Below are 23,135 nucleotides of genomic sequence, written 5' to 3'. Positions count from 1 at the left end.
AGGCCAAATGGCATGTTTCCACACTGTAGCTATCTAATCTATCCTTGTAAAGCTTTCACCCTCTCCAAATCCTCCACATCCTTCCTGTAATGTGGCAACCAGCATTGAACACAATACTCGAAGTGTGACCTAATCAAAGTCTTATCAAACTGCAACATGACATGCTGACTCTTGTACATCAATTCCCAGATCAATAAAGGCAAGCATGCCATATGCCTCCTTTGACACCCTATTTACTTGCACGATCATTTTCAGGGAGTTATGGACTTGAACCTCAAGATCCCTCTGTGCATCAATGTTGTTCAGGGTCCTGTCATTAATGTATACTTTCCTGTAATATTTGATTTCCCAAAGTTCAGAAGTTTACGCACACCAGATTAAACTCCATCTGCCATTTCTCTGCCCACATCTGCAACTGACCCATACCCTGCTGTTTATTTTGACAACCTTCTACATAATTCACAACTCCATAGATCTTTGTGTCATCTGCAAACTTACTTACCCACCCATCTACATTTCCATCCAAGTCATTTATATAAATTACGAACTGCAGAGGTCCTGATAGGGATCCTGCCCGAAATACTGACTTTCCTGCTTCTCTGGTGCTGTTTGACCTATTGTGCTCTTCCAGATTCACATCTATTGTCTCTGACTTCCAGCATTTGCAGTCCTTACTGTCTGCCACCCTTTCACCACTACTGTTTGTCTTCTATGGGCAAACCAATTCTAACTCCAAGTAAGTCACCGTGGATCCCATGCATCTTAAATCTTCTGGATGAGCCTACCATCAGGGACCTTGTTGAAAGCCTTCTAAAATCCATGTAGACAACATCCACTGCCCTACTTTCATTGATCACCATTGTCACCACCTCAAAAAAAAATTCAATCATATTAGTGAGACATGACCTATCCCACACAGCCATGCTGGCTGTTCCTAATTAGGCCATGCTTTTCCAAATGCACTTAAATTCTATTCCTAAGAATTCTCTCTTATAGCTTGCCAACCACTGATGTGAGAGTAACTGGTCAATAATTTCCTGGATTATCCCTATTTCCCTACATGAATAGTGGAACAACATTAACTATTTGCCAGTCCTGCAGGACTTCTCCAATGGCTAGTGAGAATACAAAGATTTTTGATCAAGGCCCTAGCAATCTCATCTCGCCTCTCAGAAACCTGAGGTAGATACCATTGGGACCCTGAGGAGAAAGTGAGGTCTGCAGATGCTGGAGATCAGAGCTGAAAATGTGTTGCTGGAAAAGCGCAGCAGGTCAGGCAGTATCCAGGGAACAGGAGAATCGACGTTTCGGGCATAAGCCCATTCCTGAAGAAGGGCTTATGCCCGAAACGTTGATTCTCCTGTTCCTTGGATGCTGCCTGACCTGCTGCGCTTTTACAGCAACACATTTTCAGCTCACCATTGGGACCATGGAGACTTAATGCTCTTCAAGAGACCCACTTCTTTCTTGATCTCAAAATGCTGTAGCATATTAACATACTCCACACAAATCTCACTATCCTCCATATCCTTCTTTTGGGTGAATATTGATACAAAGTACTCGTTTCGGACCTTGCCCATATCCTCCAACCATAAGTTCCCTCTTATCCTTGAGTGGTTCTACCTTCTCCCTAGTTATTTCCTTGGATATCCCATGGCTGGGTTGGCCAGCAAAACATCTTTTTAATTGACAAATGATCATTTGTCCGTAGACAAATCAACTACTTGTTGCCACCCAGCAGCATATGTGCAGAACCCCATTGCACCCATTCATCTGCAATCACTTGAGTCACTGCTTGCTCAAATAGCTATTTCCATGCTTTCCATGGGTGTCTGGTTACTTGCTTTTAAAACCATGCAACCATCTATTCAAAACGTTGGTTTTAAAATAGTCTTTCTCCTTTCAGTCCATGGTTTAAAAAGCACAAAAATTCAAAAGACAGGATCTGTACACTCAACGGCAGCATAATCATGGTAGACTGTGACAGTAGGAACTTGGAAAACAATCCTAATTTTGAGAGTTGACAGTGAAGTGGAGGTGGTTTAAACTTATATAGAAAGACAAAGACTGATTTGAATGCAGTTTTACAAAGCTAATCCAAAAATGGTTCAATAAAGTTGTCTAATATCTTTTAGGAAAGCAAATCTGCTTGGATGGCTCTGATGAAGGGTCAAGTTTAGCTTGCTTTCTCTTCATAGATGCTGCCTGCCCTGTGATATCCAGCAATTTTTTGTTCTTTCCTTTCCTTATTCTGTCTGACCTTAAATAAACTCCAAACCCACAACGATTCATAATTCAATTAATTGAATTGACAAAAGAACAGACTTGCATATGTCAAAGAGCCATAAGAGTGACAACACTAGAAGGGATGAATAATAAATGCTTTCCTTGTCATGAATGATTTTATTTTAAAAATCACACAACACCAGGTTATAGTCCAACAGGTTGAATTGGAAGCACATTAGCGTTCGGAGTGACGCTCCTCCATCAGGTGCTCCAAATCACGATTTTATTTTAAACAGCTCTAAGTATGGAACTCTGGATTAATAAATATAAACTAAGCGCAGTTAAACTGTGCTGTAATGTCTCAGATAAAAATGACCTGGCATTCATTTCTGAAGGGTGCCAGGACTTGCTGGGGTACAAAGCACAGGAACAGGTTCTTTGGCCCTCCAAGCCTGCACTGACACATTTTGCCCTTATATACTAAAACTATCTTCATTTACATGGTTCATATCCTGTATGTTATCGTATCTGCTTCTATCACCTTCTCCGGCAGTGCATTCCAGGCACTCATCATCCTTTGTGTGAGAACTTACCTCGCATATCTCTTTTAAATGTGTCCTCTTGAACCTATGTCCCCTAGTAATTGACCCCTCCACTCTGGTAAAAAGCCTCATACTTTTGACTTTATCCATGCCATTTGCAATCTTTTAAACTTCTATCAGTTCACCTCTCAACCTCCTGTGTTCCAGTGAAAAAGAACCTAGTCTATCCAACCTTTCTTCTTAGGTAAAATCCCCCATATCAGGCAAAATCCTGGTAAACCTTTTCTGTACCCTCTCCAAAGCATTCACATCCTTCTGGTAGTGTGGTTACCAGAACTGGATGCAATATTCCAAGTGTGGCCTAACTAAAGTTTTATAAAGCTGCAGCATAACTTGCCTAGCCACATACTTAATGCCCCTTCCAATGAAGGCAAGCATGTCATATGCCTGTTTCACTACTTATTTATCTGCACTGCCACCTTCAGTAATCTATGGACCTGCACACTCAGATCTGTCTGCATGTCAATATTCCAAAGGGTTCTGCCATTCACTGTATAACTTTCACTTGATCTTCCAAAATGTATGACCTCACATTTGTATTTTGTGTATGTTTCAACATTTTTCTTCCCATGCTGCCAACAGATCCATATCCTGCTGTATCTTCTGACAATAGTGCTTACTATCTGCAACTCTTCCAATCTTTGTATCACCTGCAAACTTACCGATTTAACCAGCTACGTTTTTCTCCGTATCATTTATGTAGACCAGGAACAGTAGAGGTCCCAGCACTGATCCCTGTGGAACTAGTCACAGCCCTCCATTCTGAAAAGCGTCCGTCCACTGCTGCCCTCTGTTTCCTATATCTAAGCCAGTTCTGTTTCCACGTTGCCAGCTCACCCTGATACCATGTGACTCCACCTTTTGTATCAGTCTGCCATGAGGGACCTTGTCAAAGACTTTACTAAAGTCCATGCAGAAACATGAGCCGCTTTTCCCTCATCAATTATCTTCATCACCTCCTCAGAAAACTCAATCAGATTGTTGAGGCTTAACCTCCCTGCATAAAACCATGCAGTCTGTTGCTAATAAGTCCAGTTGTTTATAAATGCATGTAAATCTTATCCCTGAGAATCTTTTCTAATAATTTCTCCACAACTGATGTGAGGCTGACAGCTCTGTAATTTCCCAGAGTATCCCTGCTATCTTTCTCAAATAATGGGACGGTATTGGCTATTCTCCAGTCTTCTGGGACCTCATCTTTGACCAGATAGAATACAAAGATGTCTGTCAATGCTACAGCAATTTGTTCTCTTGCCTCCCTGAATATTTTGGGCCTACCAGGACCTGGAGACTTACCTACCTTAATATTTTTTAAGACACACAACACCTTGTCCATTTTAATAGCAGCTTGGCTTAGAAATTCCACACACCCTTCCCTGAGATCATCATTCTCCAATTCCTTTCTTGTGGTGAATACTGACATGAAGCATGTGTTTAGGATCTAACCTACCTTTTCTGGCTCCCCACATAGATTCTCTCCTTTGTCCTTGAATGGGCCAACCCTTTCCTTGGCTACCCTCTTGTTTTTTATATATGAAGTTTATATATTCTCCTTAATCCTGTTTTTATGTGCTTGAAATTGAGCCTCGCTATGCCTGAAGTTGTCACAAAAGTTAAGAATGTTGAAACATAAAATTCCACAATTTATCTGATTTTCAGACCCAGATTGATTGAAAGCAAGGGATAATTTTTAAACTCTAGCTAAAGGTAAGCAGTGAAAAGCAATTGGCATATAACATTACAAATTAAGACTAATCATCACATAAACCTCTCCTTACATGTGCACATAGAATCCCCATAGTTTAAAAAGAGGCCATTTGGTCTATGGAGTCTGCACTGATTGTCTGAGTAGCATTCCACTTTGATCATAGCTAATCCACCTAGACTGCACACCCCTGAACACTGTAGGGCATGGCCAATCCACCTAACCCCCACATTTTTGGACTGTAAAAGGAAATCAGAGCACCTGGGAGAAATCCAGGCAGAGAAGAGTAGAGTGTGAAAACTCCACATGGAAGGTCATCCAGGGCTGGAATTGAGCCTGGGTCCCTGGTGCTATAAGGCACCAGTGTTTGCCAGTAAGCTACTGTGCCAGCCTCTGCAGAAAGGGGAAGCACGGGAAGCTAGAATCGCAATTCCATTATTTTTGTTGACGAGATTTGTTGAGTTGGTTCTTGTCGATCCTTTTCTGAATGCGTCCACTGCTTGCAAGAGGTACAGGGTGGCTACATTATTTTTTATAAAAGAGACATTGGTTAGAAGTCACGGCTTACAGCAGCTGCTGAAAGAAAGATGAATAGGTTTTCTTCAGGGTTAAAGTGGGTTTGGATTGCAGAGAACAGAAAAAGCTCCTAAGTTCAGGGTGATTTTATCACTTCTCCATTTTGTTCATAGCTGAGTTGTTCAGTTGCCTGAGAACCAATTACACAGTTGTTGGCAGGCAAAATGCCTTTGTCATCAATAACTGGTCACTAATCGACAGACCAAATTCCTGTTGCCAACCAAAGCTCCATTTGGATGTATTCTGTCAGCTCCAGTCTACCTATAACCTAAACTCCAATTAGTACAGGGGGATGATTTGGTTCAGTGGCTAGCACTGCTGCCTCACAGTGCCAGGGTCCTGGGTTCCGTTCCAGCCTTGCGTAGTCATCTCATTTGCACATTCTCCCTGAATCTGTATGGATTTCCGTCAGGTGCTTTGGTTTCCTCCTGCAATTAAAATATGTGTAGGTTTGGTGAATTAGCCATGTTGAATTGCCCCATAATGACTAGGGGTGTGCAGACTAGCTCTAGCATGCCAGAGCTACTAGGATAGGATGGATGCTGTTTGAACGTTTGATGCAGACTTATTGGTGAAATAACCTCTATCTGCACTGGAGGGACTTTATGATTCTACTTTTTCAAACAACTGTTTAAGCAATGCTTGTCTTGAGAACAAAGAACAATATTGCACAGAAGTAGGTTGTTTGGCCCACTGACTCTGCACCAACACATGACAATTTTCTAAACTAAAAACCTTTTTGCCTCTGTGTTAACATATCCCTCTCTGTGTTTCATGTATCTGTCAAGATGATTTTTAAATGTTGCCATTTTATCTGATTCAAGTTACTTGCATTTGAAATAATGCAACAATTGTTGCAAATCACTGAGCAGTTAGAACATAGAGCATAGAACAATACAGGGCAGAACAGGTCCTTCGGCCCTTGATGTTGCGCCGACCTGTGAACTGTTCTCAGCTTGTCCGTCTACACTATCCCAAAATCATCCATGTGCTTATCTAAGGATTGTTCAAATCTCCCTAATGTGGCTGAGTTGACTACATTAGCAGGTAGGGCATTCCACGCCCTTAAGACTCTCTGCGTAAAGAACTTCCTCTTACATCTGTCTTAAATCTATCACCCCTCAATTTGTAGTTATGCCCTCTTGTACAAGCTGACGTCATCATCCTCGGAAAAAGTATTTCACTGTCTACCCTATCTAATCCTCTGATCATCTTGTATGTCTCTATCAAATCCACCCTTAGCCTTCTTCTTTCCAATGAGAACAGACACAAGTCTCTCAGCCTTTCCTCATAAGACCTCCCCTCCATACCAGGCAACATCCTGGTAAATCTCCTCTGCACCCTTTCCAGTGCTTCCACATCCATCCTGTAATGGGGTGACCAGAACTGTACACAATATTCTAAGTGTGGCCGCACCAGTGTTTTGTATAGTTGCAGCATGATATTGCGATTCTGGAACTCAATCCCTCAACCAATGAAATTTAACACACTATATGCCTTCTTCACAGCACTATCCACCTGGGTGGCAACTTTCTGGGATCTATGCACGTGGATTCCAAGATCCCTCTGCACATCCACACTAACAAGAATCTTTCCATTGATCCAGTGCTCTGCCATCCTAATATTCTTCCCAAAATGCATTACCTTACATTTAGCTACATTGAACTGCATTTGCCACCTCTCAGCCCAGTTCTGCAGTTTATCCAAGTCCCCCTGCAACCTGTAACATTCTTTCAAATTGTCCAATACTCCACCGACTTTAGTGTCATCTGCAAATTTACTAATCCATCCACCTATGCCTGCATCTAAGTCATTTATAAAAATGATAAACAGCAGTGGTCCTAACCAGATCCTTGTGGCACACCACTAGTAACTGGACTCCAGACTGAATATTTTGCATTAACCACCACTCGCTGCCTTCTTCCAGAAAGCCAGTTTCTAATCCAAACTGCGAAATCACCCTCAATTCCATGCCTCTGCATTTTCTCCTTCAGCCTAACAAAGGCTTTACTGAAGTCCATGTATACCACGTCAACTGCCCTACCCTCGTCTACATGCTTGGTCACCTTCTCAAAACATTCAATGAGGTTTGTGAGACACAACCTGCCCTTGACGCAACCATGTTGACTATATGAAATCAAATTGTTGCTTGCTAGATGATTATAAATCTTATCTCTCATAATCCTTTCCAAAACCTTTCCTGCAACAGAAGTAAGGCTCACTGGTCTATAATTACCTGAGTCACCTCTGCTGCCCTTCTTGAACAATGGCACATTTGCAATCCTCCAGTCCTCAGGGCCAAAACTTGGAGACAATGACGACTCAAATATTAAAGCCAACGGCTCTGCTATATCCTCCCTAGCTTCCCAGAGAATTCTCGGATAAATCCCATCCGGCCCCGGGGACTTGTCTACTTTCACTCCTTCTAGAATTGATAACACCTGTGCGTAACTAACCTCGATCCTTTCTAGTCTAATATCTCGTACCTCATTCTTCTCCTCCACAATATTCTCCTTTTCCTTAGTGAACACCGATGAGTAATGTTCATTTAGCACCTCTCCGATCTCTACAGGGTCCACACCCAATTTCCCACTTCTGTCTTTGACAGACTTCTGCCCTATTCCTACCCTAATCATCCTTTTATTCCTCGCATACCTATAGAAAGCTTTATGGTTCTCCTTTATTCAATTTGCTAAAGACTGCTTGTGTCCTGAAATGAGTTCTTTCTCATTTCAGACTACCATTTTAAAAAGACACGCTGTTCACAAGGGTTAGGATAGAAAAGTAAAGAAGTTGTGTCAAGTTTGCATAGAATCTTGGAGTAGTATGACCAGTTTTTGATCTCGTGGACTGAGGGTGTAAGAAAGATTCATGAGGATGATACTGTAACTGAGAGGAAGATTGAAACATGCTGAAACTCTTGGAAATAAAACTGTCTCTGGAAAAAATATCTTTCCTTGGATAAGGTGACCAAAGCCGCATGCAGTACTCTAGATGTGGTTTCATCAAGGCCCTGTTTACTTTACTAAGACTTCTTTGTTCCTGTATTCAAAAGCTCTTGCAATGAAAGCTAGCATACCAATTGCCTTCCTAACTGCTTGGCATACTTGCATTCCTGCTTCCAATGACTGATGTGCATGGATCTTTAAGGAAGGAAGATGTGTTGGACATTTTGAACAACTTGAGGATAGATAAGTCCCCCCGGCCTGACGGGATATATCCTTGGATTATTTGGGAAGCAAGAGAGGAAATTGCAGTACCGTTGGCAATGATCTTTTCGTCTTCACTGTCAACAGGGGTGGTACCAGGGGACTGGAGAGTGGCGAATGTTGTGCCCCTGTTCAAAAAAGGGAATAGAGATAACCCCGGGAATTACAGGCCAGTTAGTCTTACTTCGGTGGTAGGCAAAGTAATGGAAAGGGTACTGAGGGATAGGATTTATGAGTATCTGGAAAAACACTGCTTTGTTAGGGACAGCCAGCACGGATTTGTGAGGGGTAGGTCTTGCCTTACAAGTCTTATTGAATTCTTTGAGGAGGTGACCAAGCATGTGGATGAGGGTAGAGCAGTGGATGTAGTATACATGGATTTTAGTAAGGCATTTGATAAGGTTTCCCATGGTAGGCTTATGCGGAAAGTCAGGAGGCATCGGATAGAGGGAAATTTGGCTAATTGGATAGAAAACTGGCTAACCGGTCGAAGTCAGAGAGTGGTGGTAGATGGTAAATATTCAGCCTGGAGCCCAGTTACAAGTGGAGTTCCGCAGGGTCTGGGTCCTCTGCTGTTTGTAATTTTTATTAATGACTTGGATGAGGGAGTCGAAGGGTGGGTCAGTAAATTTGCAGACGATACGAAGATTGGTGGAGTTGTGGATAGTGAGGAGGGCTATTGTCGGCTGCAAAGGGACTTAGATATGATGCAGAGCTGGGCTGAGGAGTGGCAGATGGAGTTCAACCCTGCCAAGTGTGAGGTTGTCCATTTTGGAAAGACAAATAAGAATGCGGAATACAGGGTTAACGGTAGGGTTCTTAGTGAGGTGGAGGAACAGAGGGATCTTGGGGTCTATGTTCATAGATGTTTAAAAGTTGCCACTCAGGTGGATAGAGCTTGTAAGAAGGCCTATGGTGTATTAGCGTTCATTAGCAGAGGGATTGAATTCAAGAGTCGTGAAGTGATGTTGCAACTGTACAGGACTTTGGTTAGGCCACAATTGGAGTACTGTGTGCAGTTCTGGTCGCCTCACTTTAGGAAAGATGTGGAAGCTTTGGAGAGGGTGCAGAGAAGATTTACCAGGATGTTGCCTGGAATGGTCGTACGAGGATAGGTTGAGAGTGCTAGGCCTTTTCTCGTTGGAACGACGAAGGATGAGGGGTGACTTGATAGAGGTTTATAAGATGATCAGAGGAATAGATAGAGTAGACAGTCAGAAACTTTTTCCCCAGGTACAACAGAGTGTTACAAGGGGACATAAATTTAAGGTGAAGGGTGGAAGGTATAGGGGAGATGTCAGGGGTGGGTTCTTTACCCAGAGAGTGGTGGGGGCATGGAATGCGCTGCCTGTGGGAGTGGTAGAGTCAGAATCTTTGGTGACTTTTAAGTGGCAATTGCATAGGTACATGGATGGGTGCTTAAGCTAGGACAAATGTTCAGCACACATCGTGGGCCGAAGGGTCTGTTCTGTGCTGTATTGTTCTATGTTCTATTTAAATCCCTTTGTACAATAGCATTTCTCAATCCATCAACATTTAAATAATACGGTTTTGAATTTCTTACTGAAACGGACAACTTCACACTTATCCATGTTACTTTGCATCTGGTATACATTTCTCCATTCATTTTATTTGTCTCGATCACCTTTAAGCTGCTTCACATCCTCCTCACTGCTGTACTCCCACCTAGTTTTGTGTCATCAGAAAATTTGGAATTATTACAATTGATTGGTTGAAACAAAATGAATTTTGCAGATGTCTACAAAATTATGACAGGGTGTTGAGAAGATAGACTAAAGAGCTGTTCCATTTAGTCACTGATTGCAATGATTAGGAAGAACAGATTAAACTTCTTCACCCAGAGAGTGGTGGGTATATGGAATGCTCTGCCCTAGAAGGCTGTGGAGGCCAAGTCTCTGGATACTTTCAAGAAAGAGTTGGATAGAGCTCTTAAGGATAGTAGAATCAAGGGTTATGGGGATAAGGCAGGAACAGGATACTGATTGAGGATGATCAGCTGTGATCATAATGAATGGTGGTGCTGACTCGAAGGGCAGAATGGTCTACTCCTGCACCTGTTGTTTATTGTAAGATTTGGGCAAGAAGTGCAAGTGGAATATGATAAAGAAATTTGTTAAGCAGTGAGTGATGACCAGAAAACTCATTGCTTACCAAGATAGTGGAAACTGAGGCAATGAATAATTTCAACAGGAAGTTGGATGGATACTTGAAAGAAATAAACTTGCAGGGTTACAAGAATAGAATGTGATGAATAGAAGTATGTGATGAGCTCTACAGTGAATTGGTATGGTCTGAATTGGCTGAATATCTCTGCCTGTATTGTAATGACTCCATGACGATTCCTCCTGTTGCCAACCTTTCTGTACTTGTTTCAAACGTGTTGTTTCTCAGGCAATTTCCAGTTCTTAAGAGAGGTCATCAACCTGAAACTTTGACATTGTTTTTCACTCCACAGATACCAACTAACCTCAATATTTTTAAAGTTAAAAATCACACAACACCAGGTTATAGTCCAGCAGGTTTAATTGGAAGCACTAGATTTCAGAGCACTGCTCCTTCATCGGGTGTTTGTGAAGTATAAGATTGTAAGACACAGGATTTATAGCAAAAGTTTACAGTGTGATGTAACTGAAATTATATATTGAAAAAGACCTGGCTTGTTTGTTCAGTCTCTCATCTGTTAAAATGACAACATTGGTTTCCATGATTTGGAGATGTCAGTGTTGGACTAGGGTGTACAAAGTTAAAAATAACACCACACCAGGTTTTCGTCAACAGGTTTAATTGGAAGCACTAGCTTTCGGAACGCTGCTCCTTCACCAACCACCTGTTGGACTATGACCCGGTGTTGTGTGATTTTTAACGTTGATTTCATTTCTTTCTTATGTGAATTGCAAAACCATTTTTTTAAAAATTACGTTCTCAAGTGATGTAACCTGGTGTTGTGTGATTTTTAACTTTGTACACCCCAGTCCAACACCAGCATCTCCAAATCAGTAATTTCAGCACTTGTTCAAACTTCAGATTTCTGGATATACATTGCTTTAGTTTTATCACAGTGCTATCTACTAACCAGACGATACAGCTTCAATGCTGTAGAGTTTTAAATATTTATATGGGATCCTTTTAATATTAACTTTTGAGTTCACCAAAGTAAAAGATGTGTGTCTACCCAAACTTGAAATACTTAGACCATTTGCTTGCATGATTCGGCTACTCTAAACAATGAGTTACACAATTGCCAAAGTGTCTCAGTTCATTGTTGGAAATTAACTAATGTGAACTTTTTCCATTTTACTTCAGGGGCTATGTGATGAAATAATTGTACTACACCTCGGTTATCTGAACTATACCGAATACATGATTACCATCACCTTCTATGATCTAGAGGATCCTTTGTTTTCGATCAAGAATGTAAATTTCACTGTAAGTACACTTTGTTTTCCTGAAGCTTGATTCATAGTTTCATACAGTGCTTATAAGTCCTTTGGCCCATCGAGTCTACACCAACATAACTACCTCTAAAATTGCACTCGTTCCAATTTCCTGCACTTGTCCCGTATCCTTGAATATTTGAAGGGCTCATCCAAATATTTTTCAAAGGTTTGTAGTCTTCATTCCCTTCCCAGGCAGTGCCTTCCAGATTTCCATTACCAGCTGAGTGAAAATGTTTTTCCCAAATCCCGTCTGAATCTCCTGCCACTTAGCTTAAAACTATGCTGTCTTGTGATTGACCCCTCAACCAAAGGGAGCAGCTGCAACTATTCACTCTGTCCATACCCCTCAAAATCTTATACACCTCAATCATATCCCCCCTCAGTGTTCTCTGCTCTAAAAGAAATTAATCCAAGCATATCTAGTCTCTCCTTACAGGACAGTTCTTCCACCTGAGTCAGCATCCTGGTAAACTTCCTGTATCCCCTCTTGTACTGTATGCCATCACTGTTGAAAGCACGTGTCCCATATGGGATCTGTGAATAATTACCCCAAGAGCACACTGTTCATTCACTAATACTCCCTCATTTTATTTCTTCTAGTGCATCGTCTTGCACTTATCAGGGTTAAACACCATCTGTCACTGATCTGTCCATTAAACCAACCCATCTATATCTTCTTGTAACCTACAATCATCTTCTTTGCAAACTATTCAAAGCCAATCTTGGTGTCATCTGTGAATTTCCTTAACATTTCCCCAACATTTTTATCTATATCATTTATGTGTATGAACAACTATTAGATCCTGCTTTTTAATCTACTGCCTTGCTACCTTAATTCTTCATGTAAGATCTCATTCCTCACTTTGCCCATATCTTTGGTACCAACATGTACCTCGACCTCTAACTGATCTTGTCTTAGGAGCAAAGGTTAAACTGCTGGGACTCTACTCTTTGGAATTTAAAAAAATGAGAGGTGAGCCAATTGAAACAAACAGAATCCTTAAGGGGCTTGATGGTAAATCCTGAATGGATTTCTCTGTCTTCCTTCAAGGCAGAGCCAAGGACCAGAGTACATAATCTCACAATGTACCACAGGCCCATAAACAGTCAGAGACATGGAAGAGTAGATGGGTGGGTACATTTCAGAGAAATGTAAAAGTAATGCCCTTCAGGGAAGGAAATCTGCCATTCTCACCTGCTCTGGCTGATGTGACTCCAGAGCTACAGCAATAACTAAAGGACTTGTATTCATTTGTGCTGCTGAAAAATCAATGCTCTCAATAAGTGCTCTTGGTGACTTAAAACAATTGCAGCTTTCTTAATGTTCAAAGTAAGTAGCCAATAATCATGCACCAGCAGTAAATATTATGTGTGATCACAGAAGATCTACAACATAAGGGATATAATTTCAGACTTGCTGAGAAATAATCTACATTTGATTTTCCTTATTTAATATACATTCATAAACTACATTAGGGGACGTTACATACAGTGGTTATCACTGCTGCCTCACAGCGACAGGGACCTGGGTTCAATTCTACCCTTGGGTGACGGTCTGTGTGGAATCATAGAGTCATGGAGATGTGCAGCACGGAAACAGACCCTTCGGTCCAATTCATCCATGCCGACTAGATATCCCAACCCGATCTAGTCCCAGTTGCCAGCATCCGGCCCATAACCCTCCAAACACTTCCTATTCATATACCCATCTAGAAGCCTTCTAAATGTTGCAATTGTACTAGCCTCCACCACTTCCTCTAGCAGCTCATTCCATACACGTATCACCCTCTGCGTGAAAAAGTTGCCCCTTAGGTCTCTTTTATATCTTTCCCCTCTCACCCTATACCTATGCACTCTAGTGCTGGACTTACCGACCCCAGGGAAAAGACTTTAACTGTTTATCCTATCCATGCCCCTCATGATTTTATAAACCTCTTTAAGGTCACCCCTCAGCATCCGATGCTCCAGGGAAAACAATCCTAGCCTATTCAACCTCTCCCGATAGATCAAATCCTCCAAACCTGGTAACATCCTTGTAAATCTTTTCTGAACCCTTTCAAGTTTCACAACATCTTTCTGATAGGAAGGAGACCCGAACTGCATGCAATATTCCAAAAGTGGCCGAACCAATGTCCTATACAGCTGCAACGTGACCTCCCAACTCCTGTACTCAGTATTCTGACCAATAAAGGAAAGCATACCAAATGCCTTCTTCACTATCCTATCTACTTGCCACTCCACTTTCAAGGAGCTATGAACCTGCGCACCAAGGTCTCTTTGTTCAGCAACACTCCCCACGACTTTACCATTAAGTGTATAAGTCCTGCTAAGATTTGCTTTCTCAAAATGCAGCATTTAACATTTATCTGAATTAAACTCCATCTGCCACTCCTCAGCCATTGTAATCTGAGATAAACTTCTTCGCTGTCCGCTACACCTCCAGTTTTGGTGTCATTGGCAAACTTAATAACTGTACTTCTTATGCTCACATCTAAATCATTTATATAAATGATGAAAAGTAGTGGACCCAACACCAATCCTTGTGGCACTCCACTGGTCACAGGCCTCCAGTCTGAAAAACAACCCGCCACCACCACCACCCTCTGTCTTCTACCTTTGAGCCAGTTCTGTATCCAAATGGCTAGTTTTCCCTGTAATCCGTGAATTCTAACCTTGCTAATCAGTCTCCCATGGGGAACCTTGTCGAATGCCTTACTGAAGTCCATTTAGATCACATCTACTGTTCTGCCCTCATCAATCTTCTTTGTTATTTCCTCAAAAAACTCAATCAAGATAGTGAGACATGATTTCCCACACACAGCGCAAATTATCCCTAATTTCATCAGGAGGAAGATTTATTTGGTGTTTACCTTCCCAATGCCTTCCTTTCCAATTATAAAACTTTGTGTTCCTCCCAACCCTGGCATCATATGCTCCAAGAGAAATAAGCTTGTCTTTCTTTGGAGGATATACAATGGCTGATGAAGACTGAATTGGATTTCTCTTTGACCTCATCCACTGTTTTGAGGTTTGGGCATATGCATTGTTGATTGTAGTGTACTGTCTTCGGGTTAAGATGAACCAAAGGATCGTAAGACATTTAATTATCCAAAAGGGGGGAATGAGACTGTCAACTAGTTCATGTTTAATGGTGAAACCAGCTCCACAGAATTGGGCTTATTCACATTTACCATTGCAGAAGGTGTAACCACCACTTTATTCTTTCAGCTGACCTTCTATGACTCTTCGTGTCCGTTCTGTATCCAAATGGCTAGTTCTCCCTGTAACCTTGCTAATCAGTCTCCCATGGGGAACCTTGTCGAACGCCTTACTGAATTCCATATAGATCACGCCTACCGCTCTGCCCTCATCAATCCTCTTTGTTACTTTTTCAAACAACTCAATTACGTTTGTGAGACATGATTTCCCACACACAAAACCATGTTGACTATCCCTAATCAGTCCTTGCCTTTCCAAATACATGTACATCCTGTTCCTCAGGATTCCCTCCAACAACTTGCTCACCACTGAGGTCAGGCTCACTGGTCTATAGTTCCCTGGCTTGTCCTTACCACCTTTCTTAAACAGTGGCATTACGTTCACCAACCTTCAGTCTTCTGGCACCTCAACTGAGCAAGGGGCCCAGCAATCACTTCCCTAGCTTCCCACAGAATTCCAGGGTACATCTGATCAGGTCCTGGGGATTTATCAACTTTTATGCATTTCAAGACATCCAACATTTCCTTCTCTGTGATATGGACATTTTTCAAGATGTCACCTTCTATTTGCCGACATTCTATACCTTCAATGGCCTTTCCTCAGTAAATACTAATGCAAAATACTTGTATAATATCTCTCCCATCTCCTGCAGCTCCACCCAAAGGCTGCCTTGCTGATCTTTGAGGGGCCCTATTTTCTCCCTCGTCCTTAATTTGTAAAACCCCTTTGGATTCTCCTTAACCCTATTTGCCAAAGCTATCTCATGTCCCCTTTTTGCCCTCCTGATTTCCCTCTGAAATATACATCTACAGCCTTTATACTCTTCTAAGGATTCACTCGATCTATCCTGTCTATACCTGACATATGCTTCCTTCTTTTTCTTAACCAAGCCCTCAATTTCTTTAGTCATCCTGCATTCCCTATACCTACCAGCCTTTCCTTTCACCCTAACAGGAATATACTTTCTCTGGATTCTTGTTATCTCATTTCTAAAGGCTTCCCATTTTCCAGCCGTCCTTTTACCTGCGAACATCTGCCCCAATCAACTTTTGAAATTTCTTGCCTAATACTGTCAAAAGTGGCCTTTCTCCAATTTAGAACATCAGCTTTTAGATCTGGTCTATCCTTTTCGGTCACTATTTTAAAACTAATAGAATTATGGTCACTGGCCCCAAAGTGCTCCCCCACTGACACCTTAATCACCTGCCCTGCCTTATTTCCCAAGAATAGGTCAAGTTTTTCACCTTCTGTAGTAGGTACACCCATATATTGAATCAGAAAAGTTTCTTGTACGCACTTAACAAATTCCTCTCCATCTAAATCCTTAACAGTATGGCAGTCCCAGTCCATGTTTGGAAATTTAAAATCCTCTACCATAGCCACCCTCTTATTCTTACAGATAACTGAGATCTCCTTACAAATTTGTTTCTCAATTTCCCTCTGACTGTTAGGGGGTCTATAATACAATCCCTTTTTTATTTCTCAGTTCCACCCAATAACTTCCCTGGATGTATTTCTGGGAATATCCTCCCTCAGTACAGCTGTAATGCAATCCCTTATCAAAAATGCTACTCCCCCTCCTCTCTTGCCTCCCTTCCTGTCCTTCCTGTAGCATTTCTTTCCTGGAACATTAAGCTGCTAGTCCTGTCCATCTTGGAGTCACATTTCTGTAATTGCTATGATATCCCAGTCCCATGTTCCTTGGCCTTTTCCACAGTAAATACTGATGCAAAATACTTGTATAATATCTCTCCCATCTCCTATTCTCTCCCTCGTCCTTAATGTATTTGTAAAATCCCTTTGGATTCTCCTTAACTCTGGGGATAAATCCCCAGGACCTGATCAGATGTACCCTAGAACTCTGTGGGAAGCTAGGGAAGTGATTGCTGGGCCCCTTGCTGAGATATTTGCGTTATCATCTGCCTTCTCTTTTAGGCCCCTTGCATTGAAATAGATGCAGTTTAATTTATCAGTTCTACCTTGTTCTCTGCTTTGTCCTTGCCTGCCCTGACTGTTTGGCTCACTTCTTTTCTCAACTGTACCAGTCTCAGATTGATCTCTATTATTGCTATCTCCCTGGGTCCCACCCCCAGCCTCCTACCTTACTAGTTTAAATCCTCCTAAGCAGTTGTAGTAAATCTCCCTGTCAGTATATTAGTCCCCTTCCAACTTAGGTGCAATCTGTCCTCCTTGTACGCATCACTTCTATTCCAGAAGCAATTCCAATGATCCAAAAATGTGAATCCTTCTCCCATACATCAGCACCTCGGCCATGCATTCATCTGCTCTCTCCTCCTATTCCTGCACTCACTAGCTTGTGGCATCGGGATTAATCCAGATATTAAGTTTGCATGTTTTCCCTGTGTCTGCATGGGTCTCCGCTGGATGCTCTGGTTTCCTCCCACTGTCCAAAGATGTGCACGTTAGGTGGATTGGCCATGCTAAATTCCCCACAGTGTTCAGAATTGTGTAGGTTAGGTGCATTAGAAACGGAAAATGCATAGGTATAGGATAAGGGGGTGGGTCTGGATGGGATGTTTTCAGACGGTTGGTGTGGACTTGTTGGGCTGAATGGCCTGTTTCCACACTGTGGGGATTCTGTGATTCGATGCATCAATATTAACATTTGCATTGGATTTTAGTTTTGTGCTTGTATTAAATATTCAGTATGTTTAAGGTATTAAAAATCAACTTTTTTATTTATCCAACTAAATGTACCTGATGTTTAGCTGAAGCACTTAAAGCAATTCAGGTTTAAAATCTGTGTTGGTGCTGTCTTTTTGTACTAATGCCAATGTTAAATTTCTGTCCAACAGTTGAAGATGTATGATGCCTTATTTTCCCAAGTGGAAATCTGGTTCCGATTTATCTTTGTTGTTTTCACCTTCATGGTCACAGTAAGTAAGATGATAAGTAGTTAGTGTGCTGACACATTCTATCGTGATGGTGGGATTGATGATACTCAGAGTCTTTTATTTTGAAGTACAGACTGTTTAAATTGTATGTTCCACTTTTTGATGGCATTAGCTTAATTAATGAATATTGGATGTATTATTAATTATAGGACTAATTGACAGTTTGATGTGTAATAACGGCAGTTTTGGGTCGTTCTGCATTTCTTTTCCAATTTTTATTCAAGGCCAGGGAGACAGATAAACTGACCAAGAAGGTCTGTTGGAGCATCCTCAGCCTTTGCAATTGTCCAACAGGTTTGAGGTTCATAATGCCAAGTTGCATGGTTGAGAGCAGGAACTGGAAGGTGGATGAGCAAGCTACCATTGCATCTTGGTACAGGAAGCCATTTAAGTTGGGGGAATAAATAGGAGTGTCATAATTGTAAGGGATAGTATTGTCATTGGAATAGACACAGTTCTTTGCAGCTGAGATCATGAGTTCAGAAAACTGTGTCGTCTTTCCAGTGCCAGAGTTTGGGACATCTTCTCTGAACTGGGGAGGACGCTATGGAGCCATATCAATTTCTGTGGTCCACGTTTGCACCAGTGACATTGATAGGACTCAGGACTCAGGCCGAACTTCTGACTCGAGATTATAAGCAGCTAGGGGCTAAACTAAAAAGTAGAAATCAATCTCTACATTATTACCTGAACCATGACCAACTTTGAATAGGGTAAATAAAATTAGAGATTATGAATGTATGGCTCAGACATTGATGAGAGACAAATAGGTCTTGTCTGGGCTCTGGGACCAGTACTAATCCAAAAAAAGAGGAGGAGGCAGAATGTAGAAAACCACAGGTCTATTAGCCTAATATCTATCATATGGAGGATGTTCAAATCCATTATTAAGGTTTTAGCTGGACACTTGGAAAATTATGATTTAATCAGGCAGGGCCATCATGGATTTATGAAGGGGAAATTGTGTTTAACTATCCTTTGTGTTTTTTAACAAGCTGACATCTACGGTTATTGACAGGGACCAATAAATATGATGTACTTGATTTTTAGAATGGCATTTGCTAAGAATCCACATCAAAGGTTACTGCACACAACAAGCACATGGTGTAAGGGATAATATATTAGCTTGAAGAAAGGATTTGTTAGCTGACAAGAAACAGATTCAGGATAAATGGATTTTTTTTCGGGCTGGCAAACTTTTTCTAATGTGGAGGGTTTCGGTATTAGATTTTCAACTATTTATAATTTATCTCAATTATTTAGATGAGGGGTGCCAAATGAATGGTAGCTAAATCTGACACCAAGGTAGGTCAGAAAATATGTTGTCAAGAGGTTGCAAAGTGTCTGCAAAGGAATATAGATGACTTAAGAGCATAGGCTAAAATTTGACATAAATGTTAAATTGTTCACTTCAGCAGGAAGACAGGAGAAGTAGAGCACTATTTAAAGAGAGATTGCAGAAGTCTGTGATATAACAGCATCCAGATCTCCAGGCACATTTTAATTTTTTTTTAAATTTGTTCACTGAATATGGGCATGACTGGTTAGGCCAGCATTAAATACCCATCCATAATTGTCCAGAGGGCAGTAACAGTCAACCATATTGCTGGAGTCACATGTCAGCCAGACCAGGTAAGGATGGCAAATTTCTTTCCTTAATGGACTTCAGTGAAACATTTTTTTGATGACAACCAACATGATCACGCAGTTGCCACTGGCTAGTTTTTTTTGTTCCAGGTTTTTGTTGAATTCAAATTTCACCATCTGCCATGATGGGATTTGAGCTCATCATAGATCACCTGGGGTCCTGGATTACTAGTTCAGTGATATTGTCACTACACAACTGCCTCCTGCCATTTGTATGCATTATATTGAATTAGTATACAAGTGATTAAGAAGACAAATGGAATGTTTTCATTAAATGCAAGGGGAATGCAATAAATAAAAAAAAAAGATGATATCATGAAAAACGTACTCTCAGAGCAAGTTGTTAGGATCTGGAATATAGTTCTGGATAGTATGGTTGATAAAGGACCAACTGAGGGTTTCAAAAGGGAATGAAATAATTATGGCAAAAGAAGACATTTGCATGAATATGGGGGAAAAAACAGAGGTGTGAATTGTCTCTTCAGATGACCAGTATACATTTGATAGGTCAAATGGCCTCCTTAAGTGCTGTAACCACTCTACAATTCTGTGATGGTTTTGAGCTTGAGAGAAATAATTTGCTTGTGTGAACGGTACTGATGGAATTGAGAGTGGTGGCAGCTATTCTGAGATTTCTTTACCCCTGAATCTGACAGGATACATAATATTTAGAATTATCTTTAGAAGAGATTTTCAAATAGCTAATAGTATGAATGGTCATTCATAAAACATGCTGCCATTTCATGTTAGTAAGTCCCACTTTATGTTCTAAAGTTTATTGAGGTAGGAGGGAACTGCGGCGTTCATGAAACTGGGTAACATGCAATGATGTTCTGAGAGGTTTAGCCTACTAGTGTGACATGGCTAGAGTGATACTAGTAGAGTCTTAATTTACACATTTTTTTCCTGCAAAGTGCAGGTATGTAATAGAAACTAGGAATATGGTAGAGGCAGGTGCAGGTCTTTGTGATGAATTTATGTAGTACAGCAAACCTTTTGTTAACTGGCACCAGGCGTGTATCGATTGATCAAAGATTCTGGTTGATCAAGATGTCCACATAATCAATATATAAAAACACACTACGTAATAAAGCATAATGCAGGAGGCATACGCATCACTGTTACACTTGATTTAAAGCATAAATCACTTAAATAATAATGCAACTTTGCCTTAAATAAAACTTACTGGCAGAGAGCCTTCTCAGCCTCACCTTCAACTGACTACTCCGACGTCGTGGAGATGGCAATAATACAGTAAACTTCTGGAATTTGCAGTATATAGTTTTTGCCAGTTTATCAAGAGTGCTGATTAAAACAAAGTTTGCTGTGTATTGTTTTTTGATTCTTCATTCCAAAATGGACAAATCAATATTTCCATATTTCTAATTGTCAAATTTCAGCCCATTCAGTTAGTTGTAAAAGGAAGACAGGATCTCCAGCTCCTCTTGACAACTTACTTTTTAACCTAAAGTAAAACAAAGAACCGCAGATGCTGGAAATCTGGAACAAAAACAGAAATTGATGGAAAAACAGCTTAGTCATTAGTACTGTTGCCTTGCAGCACTAAGGACCTGGTTTCAATTCCATCCTGGGGCAACTGTCTCTGTGGATTTCCGCTGGGTATTCTGGTTTCCTCCCACAGTCCAAAGATGTACAGGTTTGGTGGATTGGCCATGCTAAGTTGTCCATACTATTCAGGGATGTGTAGGTTAGGTGTGTTAACCATGGGAGAGGTAAGGTTACAAGGAAACGGTAGGGGAATGGGTCTGGGTGGGATGCTCTTCGGAGGGTTGATGTAGTTTTGTTGGCCCAAAATGGCCTGTTTCCAATCATTCTGTGGAAAGAAAGCAGAGTTAACATTTCAGATCCAATATCCTTCTTCAGTTCTGTTCATCCAATGTGGTGGAAGAATGGATAGAAAATAGTTGAGGTCCCAGCACTGACCCCTGTGGCATTCCACTAGTTACAAATTGCCAACGAGGAAAGATATCCTTTAATGTCAACTCTGTTTCCCATCAACGAACCAATCCTTTACCAATAGTAAAATGTTGGCCCCTATACCATATGTCAAAAAGTGTGGTGCTGGAAAAGCACAGCAGGACAGGCAGCATCCGAGGCGCAGGAGAATGGATGTTTCAGGCATAAGCCCTTCGTCAGAAATGTGGGGTTGGGGGCAGGGGGCTAAGAGATAAATGGGGGGGGGGGGGGGGGGTGTGGGGGGGGTGGGAGGAAGGTAGCTGGTGCAGATGGGAGGTGATGGTGATATGTCAGAGTGGAAGGTGGAGTGGATAGGTAGGAAAGAAGATGGACAGATGGGCAGTTCAAGATGGTGGTGCAAAGTTGGAGGATTAGATCTGTGATGAGGTGGGTGGCGGGGAGATCAGGAAACTGGTGAAATTGACATTGATGCTGTGTGGTTGGAGGGTCCCAAGGCAGAAGATGAGGGGTTCTTCTCCAGGTATCAGGTGACTACAATTTGGCGGTGGAGGAGGCCAAGACTTGCATATCCTTGACAGGCAGGTACTGGGAGGGAGAGTTGTTGGCCACAGAGCAGTGGGGTTGTTTGGTGCTTGTGTCTCAGAGATGTTCTTTGAAACATTCCACGAGTTGGCATCCTGTCTCCCCAATGTAGAGAAGACCACATCAAGAGCAATAGACATAGTAGATGAGTTCATAGAGTCAGAGATGTACAACACGGAAACAGACCATTTGGTCCAAATCGTCCATGCCGACCAGATATCCTAACCTGATCTAGTTGGCACATATCCCTCGACACCTTTTCTATTCGGATACTCATCCAGATGCCTTTCAATGGTACCAGCCTCCACCACTTCCTGTGGCAGCGTATTCCATACATGCACCACCCTCTGCATGAAAACGTTGCCCCTTAGTTCCCTTTTATATCTTTTCCCTCTCTTCATGAACCTATGCCCTCTAGTACTGGACTCCCCCACTCCAGGGAAAAGACCTTGTCTGTTTATCGTATCTGTGCCCCATATGATTTTACATACCTCTCCAAAGTCACCGCTCAGCCTCTGATGCTCCAGGGAACATAGCCCCAGCCTATTCAACCTCTCCCTTACAGCTCAAATCCTCCAACCCTGGCAACATCCTTGTAAATCTTTTCTGAACCCTTTCAAGTTTCACAACATCCTTCCAATAGGAAGGAGACCAAAATTGCATACAATATTCCAACAGTGGCCTAACTAATAACCTGCACAGCCACAACATGATCTCCCAACTCCGATACTCAATGCTCTGACCAGTAAAGGAAAGCATACAAAATGCCGTCTTCACTATCCTGCGACTCTACTTTCAAGGAAAGATGAACCTGCAATCCAAGGTCTCTTTGTTCAGCAAATCTCCCCAGGATCTCACCCATTAAGTGTATAAGTCCTGCTCTGATTTGCTTTTCCAAAATGCAACACCTCACAGTTTTGTGACACCGCAAATTTGTGACACGGCCCGCCCCTCCTCTTCGTCGCACGCCCGCCCCTCCTCTTCGTCGCACGCCCGCCCCTCCTCTTCGTCGCACGCCCGCCCCTCCTCTTCGTCGCACGCCCGCCCCTCCTCTTCGT

General features: G+C 41.8%; 1 protein-coding gene across 4 annotated transcripts in view; it reads left to right on the top strand.

The window, feature by feature from the left end:
• tmem181 (transmembrane protein 181) overlaps positions 1-23,135 on the top strand; it is a 252,962-nt gene that overhangs the window by 155,900 nt on the left and 73,927 nt on the right. For all 4 annotated transcript variants that reach the window (XM_043696179.2, XM_043696182.2, XM_043696180.2 and 1 more), the window contains 2 exons: positions 11,643-11,765; positions 17,812-17,892. In XM_043696179.2, coding sequence (XP_043552114.1) covers positions 11,643-11,765; positions 17,812-17,892 — 204 coding nt within the window. The remainder of the gene's footprint in view (positions 1-11,642; positions 11,766-17,811; positions 17,893-23,135) is intronic.

Source organism: Chiloscyllium plagiosum, unplaced genomic scaffold, assembly GCF_037043375.1.
Source record: "Chiloscyllium plagiosum isolate Xiang-an unplaced genomic scaffold, Cpla_swu_hap1 HiC_scaffold_10, whole genome shotgun sequence".
Lineage (NCBI taxonomy): Eukaryota > Metazoa > Chordata > Chondrichthyes > Orectolobiformes > Hemiscylliidae > Chiloscyllium > Chiloscyllium plagiosum.
Note: the sequence above shows the minus strand (reverse complement) of the source record. Positions and strands in the feature narration are given on the sequence as shown.